Genomic DNA, 20,641 nt, shown 5'->3' with positions numbered 1-20,641 from the left:
GTGTGTGTGTGTGTGCTCCGACTCGGCCGAACCATTCATTTCATTATTTGCTCGCCGAAGTGGGTTTTATTGCAGCCAAAATGCAGCTGGTCACGCAATCACCGTTGGGTATGTACATATATATACATAAATATGTCCTGTAGAATTGTAATATCTAATTTAATTGTCCATTTGAAATGTTGATTCTCTTCTGTGCATGTATGTATGTGCGCGTGAAAGAGAGAGAGAGAGAGAGAGAGAGAGAGAGAGAGAGAGAGAGAGAGAGAGAGAGAAATATAAAACTTTTTCTTTCAAAATCCATAATCATTTACAATAATCCATATAATCATTTACAATAATTTTCATATATTAAAAAATCAAGCTTTATTATTATTTGTATTATTATGGAAAATTGCATAATATAGAATTTTATAAAAATTCTTTTATATATATATATGTCTATCTAATTTTATTTTTCTAATTAAAATTGCAATATTTAATTTAATTTGTCCAATTAAAATTTTAATTTTTTTTTTATAAGAGAGAGATAAAGAGAAACAACTATTAAAAAAGTTTCTCTTTTACAATTTACAACCACTTACAACATTCCTATATTAAAAAACCAAAATTATTAATTGTATAATTATTAGAAAATTTGATAAAAAAATCTTTTTATTAATTCTTACAAATTTTCGATTTTGGGAATCCAAAAGCTTTCTTTCGTATATCGGGCGAAACAAATTAAATTCTATTTTCTACAACTATGTCACATATAAGCCAATTTATTATTGTTTACTGCTTAACATCTATTTTAATCTAAAAAAAAAAAAAAAATAAATAAAATTATCCGATAATGATACTGTCGTCGCTTATGAATCTATACTCGGGTATCTCCAAGTTGGTCGATGCCGGACCCTTTCGTATGCGACCGGCCGCGTCAAAGTGCGAGCCGTGACACGGGCAAAAGAAGCCGCCCGATATAATTCCGGCGTTCGGAATCGGTACGCATCCCAAATGCGTGCAGATCCCCACCACGACCAACCACTCCGGCCTTTTGACCCTATCGTCGTCCGTTTCCGGGTCGCGCAATCCCGATATGCTCACGGCTCTTTCCTGCTCGATAATCGATTGAGACCTGTATATAAATATGTATTTTTTTTTGTTGATCATTGGAAGTAAGTTCAATATATGGAATATATTATGATAATATATTGTATTACATGGATAAATTTAAAATAAAAATTTATCTTGCAATCGCTGAGACATCACTTGCAAAAATTAAAAAAAATGCATTCAACAATATTTTTGATCATTCATACAATTTGAATATTAAAATAATATTATATTAAATAATTTAAAAAATGATAAAATTAATAATATTAATAATACAAAAAAGTAATATTAAATAAAAGCGGAATATTGAATTTGACATTTATATTGAGATACGCGCGGTAATTAATAAAAAATTTTTAAACAGCAATTATTCAGAATTTATTATTTTTCGCTTGTATGCCTTTTTTTAATAACTATTTTAATTTGTACTACATCTTACCGGTGATAGATGAAAACAGGTTTTCCGCGCCACTTAACGATTAATACTTTCCCTTCCGGTATATCACCTATTTTCACTTCTAATTGAGCTTCCGCCAACACATCTCGTGAAGGCGACAAGAAGAGTACATAATGTAGTAGATGAGATTTAAAGGTATACAATCCAGCAACTCCACCGGCTAAAAAAGTATATATAATATACAAATATATATTAAAATTAGACAAAGCATAAAATAAAAAAAATATATTTAAAAAATTTTACGCTGTCTACAATTTTAGAGCATATATTTGTATATTTGTTGTGTTTTGCTGCGAATTTGTAGGAATATTTTGTATCCATTCTAGTAAAAGAGACAAGGAATGGTATACTAACAAAAGTGTTATAAAAACATTATAAATAATATAATAAAATCTTTTTCGCACTAAAAGAGGCAACGCAGCTCAGCGCTTTTCGTTTCTCGATATTTTCCGCAGCCGGTTTTTCGGAATCTTGCGTAGATTTTCGTCGATATTCTTCGAAATTAGGTCTCGGTATATCGGTATGAGCATATCTATACAATTGTTTGAGGTCTAAATCGAAATAATATGCAAACAATTATATATGAAACTTTGCTTATTAAAGGCAGATATAAAATTACGTTCTATTACTCATTATATTTCTAATCTCTAATAGTCAATAATATAACAAGTTTTATAATAGGAAATATCTAAAAAAATATATAAGAAAGTTTATATTTTATATAGATACTTACGATTTATTGGATCCGGTCGTAGCAAGAATGAAAGATATTTATTGTTATTCGAAATGAAAACATTAAAAATGTATTGTTTTGCAAAAGACATTTTTCTTATCAATAAAACATAACCGATAAATTTATCGCTATAGCTTATTTGGCACATTTATTGTACTGTCAGACTTTGAACTTTGAAGCTGAAGTTTTACAAAACTTTTATCTATTTTTTCTCTGACTTCAATTGTCAATAACACAACGAATATATATATATATATATATATATATATATATATATATATATATATATATGTATTCATATTTATTTTTTCATTTTTTATATTTAAATATTTATTTGTACTAATATATATAAAGAGGTAAAATTTGTTTGTTTCATTGTTCGGAGTAATCTCGTAGAAACTACCGAGCTGATTTGAAAAAAATTTTTTACTACGGTGAATTATTACATAAATTTTTAAATATAAATATTTATAAAAATCCTATATATAAACTATTAAAAAAATTTTTTTATTTATGTAAAATTATTTTATTTACATATTTATATATAATTTATTGTATTATTATGTACCATATATAAAGTTTGGCATCTTCAATAATAATTTTTTGAAATAGTAATTAAATTTGAATGTGGCTATAATTTAGATTTTATATTTGTATGTTACAGAGACAACGAAAAATTCGGAATTCGGGATGAGTGTCGTTAAAAATATCGCGCGTAGAAGTGCGGGAGTTCCGTTAAATGTATCGCGCGTACGAGTGCGGGAGTGCCGTTAAAAGTGTCGCGCGTGTTAGATTTTGATGATCCTGACAACCTGAGAGGAGGAGGAGGCCTAGGAGAGGCATCGAGCATCGGTGAAGCAACTTTAAGGTGAGTATCGTTATTTATATATTAATTATTATAATAAATCACAATATTTCAGTTTTATTTATTTGAACAATTTAAACAAGAGCAACTTAGAGATATTACATACATTTTTAAGAGATATTATATAAATATTTATATAAATCTCTTATAAAAGTTTCTACTTAAAAAAAATGTTTTAATTTATAAAATTATTTTATTATATATATATATATATATATATATATTTATGTGTAATGTATTATTGTTATGCATCAAATATAAAGTTTGGTGCGTTCAATAATTTTTTGAAATTGTAATTAAATTTGAATGGTGTTATATATATAATATAGATTTTATATTTGTATGTTACAGACAACGTAGTTTAATATCAATTACACTCCGCTGATGTGCATCGGTGTCGGTGAGTGAGATAAACTGTTATTTAATTTTGAAGTATAACGAATGTATAGGATATATAATGGATGGACTAGAATGAATTAGATTTAAATTAAACTTACTTAGATTGGACTTTTGATATAAATGCCTTTAATATACATCATTAAAGCATATATTACACAATATAAGTGTAAATTAAAGTATAAATTAACGAAAGATATAAAGAATTTCAATTTAGGTTTCACTTATTTATTTTATTTAAAGAACGTGCTTATGATTTTATTAATTATATATAACTGCGTTAATATATAAAAATAACTTTTTTTTAACAAACGATTATTCTAACTTTTTAGTCTATCCATCTATATGTATAGTATAACATGTATGTATATGAAATATTGTGCATCACTTTTTTCATCCATCACAATCTGTTAGTTCTTATAATGCATTCTAAATTATATTGTTATTACATAAAATATAATATACTGAATTATAATGATATATTACATGAAAAAGTACAGAAGAGTAGTTTTAAATACAATATTTTATATATATAAATATAATTTATATCAAAATTTTAATTTAAAAGTGAAATAGTTGAACTATATTGGCATTATTAAAAACCATTAACAAACCCATAGGCACGAAATAAAATTTATAAATATCTATATATAAAATATATATTTAATACAATTAATATATCCACAGATGCATACAATATCGTTGCATCTGTAGAAAATAAATACAAATTACAATCTTGATAACAACAAACTTACTAATAATGCTATGAAATAGTGAACAACATCAGAAGCTATTCTACTTGCATCGCTCTTAAAGTATCTCGAATATATTCCAAACGTTATTAAATTATTTGTACTGTTATCTAAAAACATATTAACGTGCACATGATCATCATGAACATGTTCGTCATATGTCCAGTTTTTAGAAAGCGGAAGTAAATCTGAACGTAACGTAGATGGCATGATCAAAAGGTTCTTGTAATCGTGGAACGTTGCTGTAACTTCAATGTTGCCGAATTTTGTTTTCGATTCTTGTACAGAACCGCACGATGAGATCGCGTCGTTTGAACATTGAATTATACCGCATGCTTGTACGCCAGCTTCAACGATACCATAAATACGAAGACCATTAAAAGCTACTAAACGATACTTTGTATTTGAATCTAGTGTCACAACTTGTATTTTAAAATCGCAGCAGAAGTTATTATGGCAGACAGTCTTGTTGGTGTTTCCTTCCAAGGAAGACGTTTTAAAGGCACTAATATTGTCAGTGTGTAAAAATAGGGTATTATTATCTATCACTGTATTGTCAAATTTATTTTTATTTTCCCATAACTTCTCGCGCATACTTTCCTCCATAAGTGGTGAAACTTTAGTATTGTATGATACAACTTTTTGATCGTGGCCTTTTGAATGATCGTGATGGTTCTTATTAAATCTGTTTTTCTTGTTTTTCTTGGGTACTTCAAATACCAATACTTCTTCGTGTATAGTGTTAGACATTATTGCAGTAGCAATTCCTTTACGACCTGTATGATGAATTATTTCGTACAGACATTTGCATGGCAAATTTCTTATAAATATAAGCATATATAAAATAAATTCAATTACCTAAATAAATTCCACTACCAGTACTACCAACACTAGGTTTGTTATAACCGGAAGCTAAAAAATTCACATCTTCACTAAATGACCATCCTGCTTGTGTTTGTACAGCTGAAATAATTAATATCATATTACTCTGCATTTTTTATGAAACTTCAAACTTCTACAGGAAAAATATATGTTACCTGTTAAGAATGGTGCTTCAGAAAACCATGCTGTAGTATATACAATGTCAGTAACTTGATGAAGCCTTGTTAATTGTAATGCAGGCTCGTAAAATAATATATCAAAACATATAAAAGTTCCAAATTTGACTCCAAAATCAGTATCAAAAGTTACTATTTCTGGTACTAATGTCACATTAAATTGTCGTTCGATAAAAAGATTCGTTTTACGATACCTATTTATCATAATTAGACATCAGTGTAGTGTTGTTAGAGATACGCATACATTGCAAAGTTAATAAACATACCTGGCGATAATTTTTCCTGTGCGATCAAATACAACGTTACTATTATAATAAAATATCTTATCTTTTGGGCATACATTTTCAGTACAAGGCAGTTTCTCAGCAATATTGATTACCACATAAATTTCATTACCTCTTGCAGCACAAGAGATTTTTCTCAGTGTCTGTAATTTTTTTACAATAATTAAAATTGACAAAAATTTACATTATTGATTTTATAAAAAATTTTATAGAATGTACAAGATACGTACATTACTGACTTCAAAAGTACTGTTAATACAAGGTGTATAGTTTTCTGAAGCAGCGGGGATAATAGTTGTCCAATTTTCCATTTCTTCCCTTTCAGGAAGATTAGTTGTTGTTAATCCATCTTCAGGGAAAACAATGATATCAGCATCCTAAAGAATATTTATATATTTAGATGATTTAAATAAATTTTTATATATAGAATATGTATATTGTGAAAGGTAAGAGAATACTTTTTGTGTCAAACTAGATTAATTTCTATATGAAATATTTCTAATATAAAACGTTTTAACAATAATTTTTCTTAAAGATACTTACCCTTCTCTTAGCTGTTTTAATATGTTTAACATATGCATCAGAATTTGTGCTTAAAGTCTCCTTGGCATTGTTTACATATTTTGGATTATATTCTACTACAGCTGCTTTATAAGTTATTGAATTTGGTGTTGATATCTGTGTTCGTAACAAAGAATATAGATTTATGAAAAATATATATTTGATTTATATGAAATAGATTATTTAGAGAGAAACATATAATTTAATATATTAAAATATATCATTAATAAATATAGCAAAATTATTTTATATTTATTATTTACCTGATGCGATAGATGTGCACATGCTATTAAAAGACATATAACGAACCATTGTTGATTCATGTTTGACAATGTCTCTATAAACAAGCAAGAAAAATTTAGTATGTAAATAATTTATAAGATTGTGATATATAGAAATACTATATATTTAAATAAAAATAATTGAAATTATAGATCTTCAATAGTTCTTACAGTAATAGAGATTATAATTTGAATTCTTTTCTAAAGTCCTTGTTATTAAATCGAGTTTTGTTTATATTATTTATATATTTCAATATATAACCATTAAAACCATTTTATAACAAAAGTTTCATAGCTGTAAGCATTCTACTTTTTCTAAAAAAAAAAAAATTATTTTTACATTCATATAATAAATTGCGTATTTTGTAACATTTCATTAAAAATGCTGAATAAAACTGAGTTCATATATCTATGTAAATAATTGCGATATTGAAATATTTACATAAATAATTTTAATTTTAAAAATTATAATCTCTGTGTCCACTCCGTGAATTTAGGTTAGTCTTCCATTGATTCAAAATTACGCATATTTGTTCCTATTTATAGTAAATATACATAATCAGAAAAGAGATAAACGTCTCACGTTACATACTCTGAAGTATCTCTTATCAGTTCATATCGAACCGATAAGGCTTTTGTTGTAAAATTAATTACCAGAAACATCGTATACAGATAAAAATACACTACGCACACGAATTCTGTTCAGGCAGAAAACAGCTGATGTGTTACGTCACAAAAAGCGCGGATATTTTTAAATTTAAAAGAACATATATAATAATAAATATATAAAGCAAAAAAAAAAATAAAATAAATAAAGACCTAAAGACAAAAGGGAAAGTAATACAAAAATTAATTTTTTTCTCCAATCTGAATAAAAAAAACAAAGGACCCCGCCCGGTTCTTATGGAAAATGGGGTCCCGGTCAAATTGGCCCAACTTTTGATATGATGTAGATTTTGACTCACTGATTAAAAGTCTCAATGGTCATCAGGCCAAATAATGAATAGTTTTGGAGTTACAGCGGCTTTAATATCCAATTGACGCCGGATGACGGATATCGTCCGGCGTCAATTGGATATTAAAGCCGCTGTAACTCCAAAACTATTCATTATTTGACCGGGACCCCATTTTCCATAAGAACCGGGCGGGGTCCTTTGTTAGACTCATATATAATGTGCAAAATTTGCAATTACATTTTGTAATTATGAAATCGTGATTAAAAGCCTTGTTGGGATATTGGAAATATTTTAATATAGGTTGTTTTAATGCTCGCAATTAAGCGGAAAGAATAATTATACTTCCTCGCCGATGAATAATTATTTCCGTGTAATAATATATATATATGATATATGATATTATAATATAGGTGTGTGTGAAAAATGACGCAAATACGTATGCGTTTATGATAGCTTGATTAAAAAGTAATTAGAAAAGGATATATTTCTCTCGAGCAGTTTTTTTGCTATCACTCTCTTTAATAAAGCATTTCCGGGGGATTTGAATTTACATAAAACCTTTCCCGTGAAATCTCTACTAGAGACTATACGCGCTGACAAAATTCGCACGGAAAGAAGCAGCGTACCGGAACATTTTCGCACGGTATAAATTAACGATTAAGCTAGAATAAAAAGTTTCAATATCGTAAGATAGCAGGGTATTGCAAAAAATATATAATTACCCAATAAAATCACTTTATCTTCACTATACAGTCGCGATAAGAGCAAATTTCTTATATCTGGAGCGCGACACTTTCTAGTATTTCGTGGCAGTTTCAAGTTCCTTTCACACGCTGACTTGACACTTTATTCCTTCGAACCGTTCTCGACGAATGTTTCAAGGCGATTGGATTTGTGCGTTGGGTTTCCCCGTCTATATACGTACATATACATATATATATTGATCCAGTGTGCATAGTACGTACGCTGTACATATCTGTCACGTATGCCGCGCTTTCTGGAAAAGAGGAAAAATAAGTTTAACTGCTTGTTATTGCATACGTAGAAACTCATGTTTAAGAATGTAAAAAAATTCATAAAAATGTAACAATACTTTTGTAACTTTTTTTTAAATATATATTCTGATTATATATATCCTTGACAGCACAACATATCCGAAAGACATTCAAAGGATATCTAAAGGACATTCGAACATCCTCTGGGTGTCCTTAGGATGCCCTCTGAACGTCTTTCGGATATGTGTGTTGTTGGGGATAAACAGCTTTTGTTAAATGAAACGGTTCAAAGTTACAACTTTGCATTGTATATGTGTATACGCGAGTGCTAAAGCTAATGATTGATATCTTCCCATACAGCATAGATTATTGCAATTATATTGCAGCAACGTTGCAATGTTGCAAGTTGCAATGCAATATTATAAAGACATTGCAGAGATATAAGTGCACAAAATTCCAGCACACTTGTAATAATATGACATTAATATTTCGGAAATATTGCATGTAATCCAAATTTTATAATTTATATATTGTAATATATATAAATTAACTACAACGTATTTTCATTAATGATTTATTTACATTTATATACCTGTATATGCAACATTAGTTTATGGTTGCAATAACAATGCATTATTGCAAACTCATAACATATTGCAATATTGTTGTAATATTTTGTTACAATCTTCCAAAAAGCGGACATTTTAACATTGCTGCAATTCAACAGCAATGATGTAGCAACATTTTGCAGTGAATTTGCAATATTGCAATGTTGCGGTGAAAGATTGTTGTAATGTTTTTGCAATCTATCGGTGCTGTATGGGTTATGATTGATTATATTTTAAATTTTTACAGTTCAAAAAGTATTGTTCAGAATTAAAAGATAATTTTTTTATAATGAAGTTCTCTTTTTTATTAATGTTCTCAAGTTTAGATCGCACCTTGGTAAAAAGTTTTTTATATATAACAATATAAAATTATATAGAAATATATAAAATTATACATATAATTGCAAAATTATGTATGAAATATGTCCATACATAATTTAGATAAAAGTGCTTTTTATATATAATTATATACATTTATGTATATATATAATGAATAAAAGTATTTCTTCATATATATAAATATATCCCAGAGAGCACCATGTCCAAAATGCACCCATAAGACATCTTTAAATGTTTTTAAGAAGACGTTGGGATATCATATCATAAGAGTTCTTAGTCTTAAAGAAGTCTTAAAAATATCTTAATAGTGTCTCATTGATGCACTTAATTAGACATGGTGCTATCTGGGATGTTTCATATATAATTTCACATGATTATATATGAATTCTCATAATTTATATAATTATGTATAAAAATGGACATATATTTCGACATATCTAATTTTACGATTATCTGAAATTTTTTTATCGGAACTGTAAACGCAGATAACGATATAAGCGATGAATCACAATCAGTTAATCAAAAGATTCATTATTTCGCAATCAACACTAATTATATTTTGTTATTTGATGTTTATAAAAAATATGTAATTATTGTTTATTGATTGATTGATATATCATGTTAGATTTATATCGCTTCATAAAAAATGTGAGCTTTATTATTCCAAGATAATCGTTGTTGCGTGGTGTTGCTTTTCCTTTTTCAAAGCTGATGAAGCATAGTTGATCGTATTATGCTGATAGAAATATGAGGAAAATCTTTTATGTTATTATCTAACCTTGCAATCACATGCACATGAGTCATATGAAAAGAATTAAATATATGGCAGAGTTAATGAAGCTCTCAGATATTTTAGTCATCTCCCAGATAGTACCATGTCCAAAATGGACCAATGAGACACCATGAAGAAATCTTTAAAACGCCTTTAAAAAATCTTATGATATGATATCTCAACGTCTTCGTAAAAACATCTTAAAGATGTCTTATGGGTGCATTTAGGACATGGTGCTATCTGGGCTGTAATTAAGATATTTTTATGAGATTTTGAGTCATATACAATAATATATGCATTTTGTCATAAAAGTATCGTTATAATTATATATCACAAGAAAATTGTTGTACACACATAGTGATATAAATCTGATTTACAAATATAAAGATATTTAAGTTATTTGAATTTAGAATAATTTTTTTGCAAGCAAATATATACTTATATATTTCTTCTAATAAAAATTACATTCAAAATTATCTTTGTATATGAGAATTATAATATACAATATTAATAATTAATTTTTGCACATAGTTGAGAAAGAACTGGATCTAAAACTTATTAGCAGTTAATAAATACTGTTTCCAAACTTAGTAGTACTGATTTTATATAATTACGTGGACGTTAATTTCACGAACTCGTTAGATGGTAAGTTGTTTCTCTGCAAATATACTTATTAGTCTCAGCGGTTTGAATCTCGGATAGATACACACATATAAAACTTTGACTGCAAAATGTGTTACCATCATCAGTGTACCGATTGTGAATCTAAAGGTATTCGCTTCGTATATGCGGTACAATTTTGTTTTGTAAAAAAGAATCTATGTACGGTATTGTCTCACACATTAACAAGAAAGTGCTTGGAAATCTCAAGAGAAAGTTTGATTGAAGTCAGGTTCATTTGTCATTCAAAACTGTTTGAAAAAATTTCCCGACAGTTTATTAAAATGATAATAAAGATCAAGAGTGACAAAGAATAATTTTTAAATATTTTAATCAGGAAACATGCTTGCAAAAAATATAATTATTTTTCTGTTTCGATAACGTCGGAAATTATTCTTTTAATTATTACATTAGTTTATTTGAAACAACACTCGAAAATGTTTTTAACGTTTTTAATTTAACTTTTTCTGAAATGATGTCATATATTCGTTTTCAATCTATTTATAAATGTTTTGCAAATAATCATCAAAGACAAACATCTTAAAAAAAAATTTAATTTCTACGATACATTCCCTATTTACTGATGATAATTGTTTATTTGATATTCTTTGCAGCATTTACATAATATGATTCGTATTCATATTTAGTATTAATTTTTTTAATTTACATAATACATAATAGATGTCAAATTAAAGATATAAAATTGAACAAAATATTGATAATTAATGAACCAGATAGCTAATATTAAATGTGTAATATAACCTGGCATTCATGATATTCATTTCGCATATGAATAGATAACGCAATTGAAATATCAATCTTGATTGGGCTGATTGTTACTGAATCGAGTCCAAGAGAGATTGTTCGATCCATTGTCAAGTTTGTTTAATTAGTAGTCCTAAAGCGATCATGATTAACTTAAAGAGTTGTTAAGTATGAATATAATAACGCAATTGAAATATCAATCTTGATTGGGCTGATTGTTACTGAATCGAGTCCAAGAGAGATTGTTCGATCCATTGTCAAGTTTGTTTAATTAGTAGTCCTAAAGCGATCATGATTAACTTAAAGAGTTGTTAAGTATGAATATAATAACGCAATTGAAATATCAATCTTGATTGGGCTGATTGTTACTGAATCGAGTCCAAGAGAGATTGTTCGATCCATTGTCAAGTTTGTTTAATTAGTAGTCCTAAAGCGATCATGATTAACTTAAAGAGTTGTTAAGTATGAATATAATAACGCAATTGAAATATCAATCTTGATTGGGCTGATTGTTACTGAATCGAGTCCAAGAGAGATTGTTTGATCCATTGTCAAGTTTGTTTAATTAGTAGTCCTAAAGCGATCATAGATTGGGCTGATTGTTACTGAATCGAGTCCAAGAGAGATTGTTTGATCCATTGTCAAGTTTGTTTAATTAGTAGTCCTAAAGCGATCATGATTAACTTAAAGAGTTGTTAAGTATGAATATAATAACGCAATTGAAATATCAATCTTGATTGGGCTGATTGTTACTGAATCGAGTCCAAGAGAGATTGTTCGATCCATTGTCAAGTTTGTTTAATTAGTAGTCCTAAAGCGATCATGATTAACTTAAAGAGTTGTTAAGTATGAATATAATAATATAATTTGTTTATGATTACTTTTTTATTTTCTCTTGCATCAATATGTGGTTAATTTAGGTTGTAAAAATGAAATTAATTCAATTTTATTTTTCATAACTTTAATGCCGATAAGCTTAAAAAAATTTTAAAGCATCTCTCTCTCTCTCTCTTTTTTTCTCGAATATTATCGATAGAAGATTTCCGTGATTTATCAGAGATCGTAACTGTTCAAATAAAAAAGTGTATTATATAGGAGATCAACTTGTGCATGAGAGATATTATATTATTTATTGCTTCATTATCTTTTTTATTATCTTTATTATAGTGTCTATCTATTGTCGGACATTTAATTCTATTTAATTGTATTTACATATATCTAACATATGCATACACTGTTTCTCTTTTGTGTTATATATTTTAAATAAAATATTTAATTATCTACTTACATTCACCAAAAAATATATTTTTGTAATTTATCTTTGTTATTTTAAGAAGTTTATGTTTTAGTAAGAAAAAGTAATTAATTCGAATTAGCGTATTTTTTTTGTACTTGAGATGATGTATTTAATTTGATTTTTTGCAATTTTTAATTGTAACTATTTTCAGATATACTTACATTATAAATTAATTAAAATTTTTTAAAATAAAAATTTTAGAGAATATAAAGAATTTAAAATGTTAAAGATTAAAAAAATATAATTTTTAAAAAACTAATATTTATTTTAATGTTATTGCAACTTTGATTTCAGCACAAGTTACACAGTTTTAGTTTTTAATGAGACTTAAGAATCTAATATTAGCATGAAAGAGAGTTAGTGTTCTGTGTGTGAAAAGTATTTAATAGTTAAATGCACTTGCTAAATTGTTACATTGAATATTGGAGTATTTTGGCATTATAAACTTCTGTACTTTTCGTTCAAATTAGCATAGTTCAATCTACTATATAACACTAGTATATCCGCTGGAATCCTACTACATTTACATTGTTTAATTCTTTCATTATTGGAATGTGAATGATAAATAATTAAAGTATAAATCTATTAGTAGTATAAAATATACAAAAAAAACAAGCAAATAAAAAAATGGTTGAATAATTTATATCTCTAAGAATAACAGGTGTAGAAAAAGCCAATTAAATCCGAGACATTCTCAAATATGCACAATCAATTTATGGATTAACAAAATTTTTTACATCTTTTTTTCTTCTCTCCACGAAATGTTCTCCACAACTACAAAAAAAGCGTTCTTTTTTAAAAAATCTCGTTTTCATTAACTTTGCGAGAACACGATTTTATACGTCATGAAATTCGATTTTGTCCTGAAGTTTAGAGCGCTTCAAAGTGCATAAGAAGATTTTACAGCAATCCCGTATGTTGAAGTTTTCGATTCGGATGTTGTACGAAATCGGCGGAATCGAACGGATACAATTTCGCGTCGATTTTTCATTTCTCGTTTCGCACGCGAGAAATAGAGAGAGAGAGAGAGAGAGAGAGTCGAGCGAAGCCTCGGGAGCGAACAAGTCGTGTGCAAGTCGCGGGGGTGTGGTGGCCGAGGATAGGGGTAAGGTAGGGTAGGGTAGGTATGTAGGTAGCTCGCGAGAGAGAGAGGGTGAGGTGCCGTAGTTTGGTCGGTGCGCAAGTGGGGGTTGAATGCAGCGGGGGTAGTAGCAGAGCTCGTGAAAATCCATGGTGGGGACTCGCAGCCGTGAAGCAGCAGTGCGTCGCGACTCTAGCTGCCACGCGGTTGCCTATCAATCTATTTTCTCACAATCGGATCCCTCTTTTCTCCCTCGTTAGTAATCAGTGAGACCGATCGGTGTCCATCGGTACCTGACATTTTCTCTCCTTCCTGCTCTCTTTTTCTCTCATCCTCTCTCTTTCTCTCTTTCTTTTCTCTCTCTCTCTCTCTCTTCCTTTCCTCTCTTCATCTAACTCATTCTCTTTCTCTTTCTCCTGTCTCTCTTATCCGGCCAAGAAAGCTTGCACCACTCGGTCCGACGTCGTCGCGCTGTCAAAGTCCGGTGCTTTCTCACTGGTCCCCGGGTTCTTCTCGTCGATCATGATACGCGGCGTGCCGTCGAGCACAGCTTGAGTGTTGCACACGCCGAGGTGTCGCCCGTGAAAAACGTGCACTCGCGCAAAGTGTGAACGCTGGTTCGCCCTCCAACGGCGGGCGAACCGCGTCCGGTGCGCGTTTACCGTTTATACCCTTCGAGCGCGTTTCCGCGGCGCATCGTTGTACCCCATTACCGTGAGTACTCTCGTCTTCCGGGTACAGAACCTGCTCCAGGTATCCTGGAGTACAATTCAATTCGGGAGTATATTATGCGAAGGAAAATGGGCTCTTTCATTTTTCAGAATACTTTAAATAATTTGGTGGTTATTTTTAAATTTGCATCGGATGAAAAATTTATCCTATGTGGATCCGACTGGAGCAGATTCGTGTATTCGATTCGTTTCGTAGATATTTTACAAGTATATCGCCATGTTCCTTCCAATATTAATGCGTCGCATTTGTATTCGACGTATTCTGCACCGAAGGTGTTGAGATCGTATATATTTTCCCGCGTTCGACAACGATAAATTTGACACTCGATATTTGACTGTCGTTTTAATATTAAAAATCTAAGAATCCTTCATATGTATTTCTATATCTGTGTCATGAGGGATACTTATATCTTTTTTCAATACCCGTTCCTTTATGTGATAAGCAAATAAATGTCGCGGAGTGGTATTGGTTATCGTATGTTGCGCAGGTTTCTACGAAAGAAAGATAAAATAGAATATAGGTGATCATAATCGCGAAATATATAAAACTAATTTGTCGCCGCTGGTGAAAATCATTATTTGCGTACCAGTCTTTCAGAGGACATTATTCACGATGACATTTTGTCGACAGAACTATATTAGATTCAGGAAGTTTATCGCAAGATGTACTTTTGATTAATAGATCTTTGACATGGTCTTATCAACTACTAAAGCAAGTGAATCGACAGTGATGGCTCTTACATCCGTGTAACACGTTTTTTGTCTGCACTTTTATTCTATTTTAATTATAAATATTGTTGAATGAGAAAGAACCGTGTGTACAAAAAACATGTTCGCCAAATTAACTTTCCAATATCCTACACGTCTTTGCATTAAATTGGATTATAAATAAATAATATGATTTTTAAAAAACAAAAGACGGGTTCTCTCATTATTTGCAAGAGAATTTGAGAAATTAATTATCGGATGAATCGTTTCGTTGTAAGAATTAATTATTACCACCAGGTATTATTTCACGATGCACAATTTCGATATTATTATTATTGCGCGCAGAAATGTTATTCCGCTTAAAATTGCATATCGGAAAAATGAACTGGTCGACGAATTTTTTCCCCTCTTTCCTCCGGAGAGGGAACCTTTCGATAATCAGTCGAGAGAAAAAGAGAGAGAGAGAGAGAGTGACATATACTATATAATGCCATAACGATAAGAACGGCTATTTCATTTTATCGTTCGATCGACGAGAGCGGATGTGAACACGACGTTTTTCTGACCGCCGTTGATGATTACGTCGAGCCGCCTTCATTCGAGAACAACAAATCGATATTTTACACCATCGAACTTATCATCCTTTTATAGCGTATTTTTATTTTAGAAAGAGACGTCGACGCGCGCGTAGATTGTGAGCTGAGATGGAACGAACAAGGTCGAGGGTTTCGTCAAAAGCTCTATGTTATCTAATGTAATGTATTCACGGGATTAAGGCTTATCGCGCTCTCTATCTCTCGTTGATATTTTATCTGTTCATTTTTTCAACTTATACCCGAGGTGAAGCTATCGATGCATTTTCAGTGATTTAATATACGTATAGGCTGGATATGGAAGTATTATTATTATTATAACTCCGGGGTTCCGGTTGAACGCAGGACGTAATCGCAAGATACAGAGTGGATGGATATATTGCTTTTCTGTTATTAGAGTCAATTTTCTTATAGGCGAGAAGGAAGAATTGTTACAATATTTTTAGATTGAAATATTTTAGCAGTAAAATGAGGCCTGCTAATTAAAACCCCGATAAAATTAATTTTACTTGAAGTAGAGCAACGAATATTATTTCACTTGTTCACTTTTAATAACTCGTTAATTAAATTGACTGCGAATGTCCTAAAAAAATAACGTCGTATGTACACTTTCTGTTATTGCTGAGACTGAAAATAATTTAAGCATCTAATATTTTAATTAAAAGAAGACAATTAAAATACCGATAAAATTAATTTAACTTGAAATTGAACATTTTGTTTTATCTGTTTACTTTCAATAACTTATAATTTAAGAATCATCAATGGATTTACATTCTCGTTAACGGGAATCGTCTGTGAATGTTGTAAGAAATAAATGTGCGCTGAAATTTGAAATGTGAACAGGAAGGAAACGCTCGATAAACGAGTTATGCCGATTGTGACAGTAAAACACTATCTTTATCCGCAAATGTGTAAATTCTGATTTTTCACTCACAGAAAATTATACGATGCGAAAAGTGACTTTTGTCACGCCATCGAATAGAAATAAGCCATGTATAATTTTTATCTCGACAATTTTGTAAATCTTTCTGCATCCTTTAAATTTACTCAAATTTGCTCAAATTAGCCGCTGCTATTCGCGACTGGATTATTTCAATCTCGCGTATAGAATACCTTTCATCTAAAAGTGGCCATTACATTGACGTACGTAGACGTATGTATATATATATATACACGTGTAGATTATGGATAATTTTATCTTTCACTTAACAACGCGCAATTCTTGCAAGAGTTACGTAGCACAAGTGCTTATTAATCGAGTAGATAATTCCTGAATGGACCGAAGTGATGTCGTTGGTTGAAATTAATGGATCGTGGAGTTTTGCCAGTTTCCCTTGTTCGGCCACAATCTTCATTCCTCGATATATATACGAATGAATTCCACTCTCTTTCTCTCTTCTCTCTTCTCTTTATTTGGCTCGAAAAAGTACATTGGTAAACCATGTCCGTAAACTTTACGATCTCGATGAGGGCATTGTCGCCGTATATATGAGTTATTTCCGCCAAGTCATATTAAACTCGCAATTGGAGTTCAAGGGAAAACGAAAGGGCTGCCGCTGACGTATGACGCGTATAAATAAATACGGCAAATCTCTGATGCCAACGAAGTTGTTGCGCCGCGTCGCACGGAGATTAAAGCCAGAATAGTTACCGTCTTGATGTATTCGGAATAACGTTGCGGAATACCAACAGGAAATTAAGCAGCAAAGTAATCCGCGTGGAGAAGCGCAAAAAAGGAGCAGGAAAAGAAATATAATTGTATGCATTATATTTATATGACGCAGGACGCGATCGTGCGCGTAATTATGCGATTATACCTCTCTCTCTCTGGCATTGCATCAAAAACTAATCTCATACTGACGTATGAATTATTCTTAAAATATCTTTTCGCATTACGTGCATTTTTACGGAAACGATTCTTCGATTTTTTTTCTATTGTCTTCTTTTTTTCAACGCGATTTATTTATGTCGATGCACGAATGACATTCCCATATTTGAGCGTTTGTTTAAAACGCTGCACGTAAATTAAACCGCTTAACCTCAGGCCGCACAGCCGCAAGCCACTTTTGCGGGAAATAAATCCACCGGAATCCCGAATTGAACTTCTCAATTGATTAAATGCATGTTATTTCCAGTTTTGTGCGAACGTACACCCCGTTTCGTATTTTATTTTTCCCCGTCGGTGTTTCACGTCGTATACTCGTCCCTCGAGGTATTTCCCTTACGTCTGACTGAGCATACGGGACTATCCCTTGCGTGATTTCAAGGCCAAGAGCACGAAAACCTACCTATAGTCAATATTTATGTAGGTCAGGTACTTCACGGTCGCTCTCTCGGCGCCCGGAAGAGTCTTCATTAGACGTCGTTATTGCAGTACTCTCTTGATAAGCATATTTGACAAGGTGCTTGATTAATAACTTGAATCTGACTTCTTGCAACCAAGTGCACGGCTCGCGGAAAACTGTATCTCTTTGAGAGCTTATTTGTTTTTTTAAACCGGGAAAGTTTGGCGAAAATTCACTCACCAGAAAATAAGAGTTGAAAGTAATTGGATACATTATATTATTTTTATATTGAAAACAAATGATTAAATTATTTATAAATATTAATTTCAATATTGCCTAATAATCAATCATTTATTTAAAACAAATGAATATTGATTTATCTGTTTTGAAAAGGATTTTTTTATATCAAATATATATTTTTCACCTCAAATCAATATTATTAGTTTGAAATAAATTAGGCAGTATTGAAATAAATAATTGTTCGAATTCAATAATTTTTTTTCAATGTATATTGTGCAGCTTTTTAAGATGGCGATGCTCCGGAGATTATGCATCTTTAATCAAATATTTCTTACATACGAATTGCGATAGAGAGGTTATTATTTTATTCAACCTATACCGCTGGCATGAATTTTGCGAACACGTGAGCTAATAAGTGACACGAAGCGTCGACAATACGCTGCGTGACTCCTAATGGAGGTCACTTTACACACCCACTTTGTGTGTGTCTACGTGTGTGTAATAAGAGAGAAAGGAAAAGAGGCTTATGGAACAATAAAAGTACTTGTATCTCAAAAGGCGGTATATATATTTTGAGAGAATGTACAGAGTGTTTTGCATCGATTTTATATTTTAACGAGAGACTCTCCAGCTTAATGTGTACATACAGTATGTATGTATGTTTTAGCATATTGTGTTATTTGCAAACGCCAATGTGTACAATTAATTAATATATTTAACATATTTATTAATATATTTAATAGTGTATATTTTTCCGTTTAAATATAATTATTAGAGAAAAAAAAACAATTTGACGAAACTTTCGCATTTCGTTCGTTAATATAAAGTTATAACTAGTTTTATTTTTCTTCTTAGTAAAAGTCTGGACGCCAACAATTTTCGAGTACTTTAGCCATTGAATATGAGCGCCACCCAGAGCTCTTTAAAGAGAACAGCTATAAACGATAAGACTAAACTTCTCACTTAACTTTAAGGAGACTTAACTTTTAATCGAATTTTAATAAATTGAGGCTCACTCGCAAAGACATATATTACGTTGAGTATTGGAAAATTATAGTTATAACGATGGACTACTTTACTTTTCTTTACTCGAGCTATCAAAATTTAATATATTTCGCATGGGACATCTCCATATATATATATATATCTTCATATACCTCTTCTCTCTCTCTCTCTCTCTCTCTCTTTAGCTAACAATAACCTGAATAATGTTTGCACATTTCGCGCGACATCGATGTGGAGGAGATCTATCACGATCTCGCATGTGTCACGTGCGCGCGAGTCTTACTTTGTCATCCGTCAAACGATTTGCGCGTTAACTTATGTATGTGTGTGTGAGTGTGAGTGTGTCATGTAACACATGTATGTACATATTTCGATTTCCGTGAAGCATTATCGACAGCGCCGAGCTGTCACGTCGGAACAATTGAGCTACTTCGCTTAATTGCGCCGACTAGTCGCGTCCGACTAGGAAGTGAAAGGAAATAGAATAGTGGTAGCGTTGATTATCGCGCCGAGAACAATATCGTTTTTCGTCTTCTCCTTTTTTCCCTTTTAATTCGCGCATTTTTTCCGCCCTCCTTTTCCATCTCGCGGGTCTCTGAAATTTCGACTCTGATCGATCCCCGCGAATTTAGAAAATGAAGGACACGCGAGAAGAACATCTGCTTCTTCGGATTGTCGGTGCCAACCTAAACTGTCGTCTCGACCTCTTTATAAGTCCGTTATCGATTACAGGGATATTAATTATGCGAGCGTGTGCGCGTCGTTGTTACGTTATGACATAATAATTCTTAATGTCTCTTGGGGTGACGCGACGCAAATAGAAAGTTTACATATATATCGCTGAAGAGCGAGAATAAGATTGCAGAAAGTAACCAAATTATTTTTTGCAATCGAGTCTTTTCGTTTTTCCAGAGAGTAGCGACGAGATAAAATGTTTTCATTGTCTTTTTTTTTTTTATTTCAGAATGTTTAACGATGAACGAAGAGATTCTTTATTCTTTTACAAAAGTATATACTTTCGCTTTGTCCAACAGACATTTTTATCTTGTCTCGGAAAAGTTAAAGAGCTGTAATATATAAGTAGCTGAAGGAACTAAAAAAGATTACACAGGTTTACAAAGAAATTT

The 20,641-nt window shown here is 30.9% G+C and overlaps 3 protein-coding genes across 8 annotated transcripts in view; 1 reads left to right on the top strand and 2 right to left on the bottom strand.

Annotated features, from left to right (window-relative positions):
* Positions 1–716: 716 nt before the first annotated feature.
* On the bottom strand, positions 717–2,373 carry LOC114929218 (Rieske iron-sulfur protein). The gene is made up of 4 exons (XM_029300683.2): positions 2,283–2,373; positions 1,954–2,100; positions 1,532–1,709; positions 717–1,114 (listed from the first exon to the last, which is right to left on the bottom strand). Exons 1-4 carry the CDS (start codon positions 2,371–2,373, stop codon positions 823–825), a joined length of 708 nt encoding a protein of 235 aa, XP_029156516.1. The 3' UTR covers positions 717–822.
* Positions 2,374–4,186: 1,813 nt separating this feature from the next.
* On the bottom strand, positions 4,187–8,279 carry LOC114929246 (vanin-like protein 1). Of its 5 annotated transcripts, none has more exons than XM_029300724.2 (9): positions 8,158–8,198; positions 6,651–6,794; positions 6,462–6,535; positions 6,181–6,315; positions 5,868–6,014; positions 5,620–5,780; positions 5,333–5,547; positions 5,154–5,258; positions 4,187–5,071 (listed from the first exon to the last, which is right to left on the bottom strand). In XM_029300724.2, the coding sequence occupies exons 3-9, from the start codon at positions 6,519–6,521 to the stop codon at positions 4,272–4,274; spliced, it is 1,623 nt and encodes a 540-aa protein (XP_029156557.2). In that variant the 5' UTR covers positions 6,522–6,535; positions 6,651–6,794; positions 8,158–8,198; the 3' UTR covers positions 4,187–4,271. The 5 variants fall into 5 exon arrangements, with proteins under 5 accessions (XP_029156557.2, XP_085336194.1, XP_029156556.2 ...); XM_085480068.1 differs by lacking the exon at positions 8,158–8,198 and adding an exon at positions 6,922–7,055; XM_029300723.2 differs by lacking the exon at positions 6,651–6,794 and having other exon boundaries at positions 8,158–8,279.
* Positions 8,280–14,117: 5,838 nt separating this feature from the next.
* Positions 14,118–20,641, top strand: part of Syt7 (Synaptotagmin 7) — a 174,247-nt gene continuing 167,723 nt past the window's right edge. The window contains exon 1 of one of the 2 annotated variants that reach the window (XM_085480069.1): positions 14,118–14,666. The gene's annotated coding sequence lies outside the window, so the exon portion shown is untranslated. The remainder of the gene's footprint in view (positions 14,667–20,641) is intronic. The other variant, XM_085480070.1, reaches the window with a different exon arrangement.

The sequence above is a fragment of the Nylanderia fulva genome, unplaced genomic scaffold (genome assembly GCF_048542155.1).
Source record: "Nylanderia fulva isolate GAGA-0341 unplaced genomic scaffold, ASM4854215v1 Scaffold14, whole genome shotgun sequence".
Lineage (NCBI taxonomy): Eukaryota > Metazoa > Arthropoda > Insecta > Hymenoptera > Formicidae > Nylanderia > Nylanderia fulva.
The sequence above is the reverse complement of the archived record's forward strand: the minus strand, read 5'-3'. Positions and strand labels throughout refer to the sequence as shown.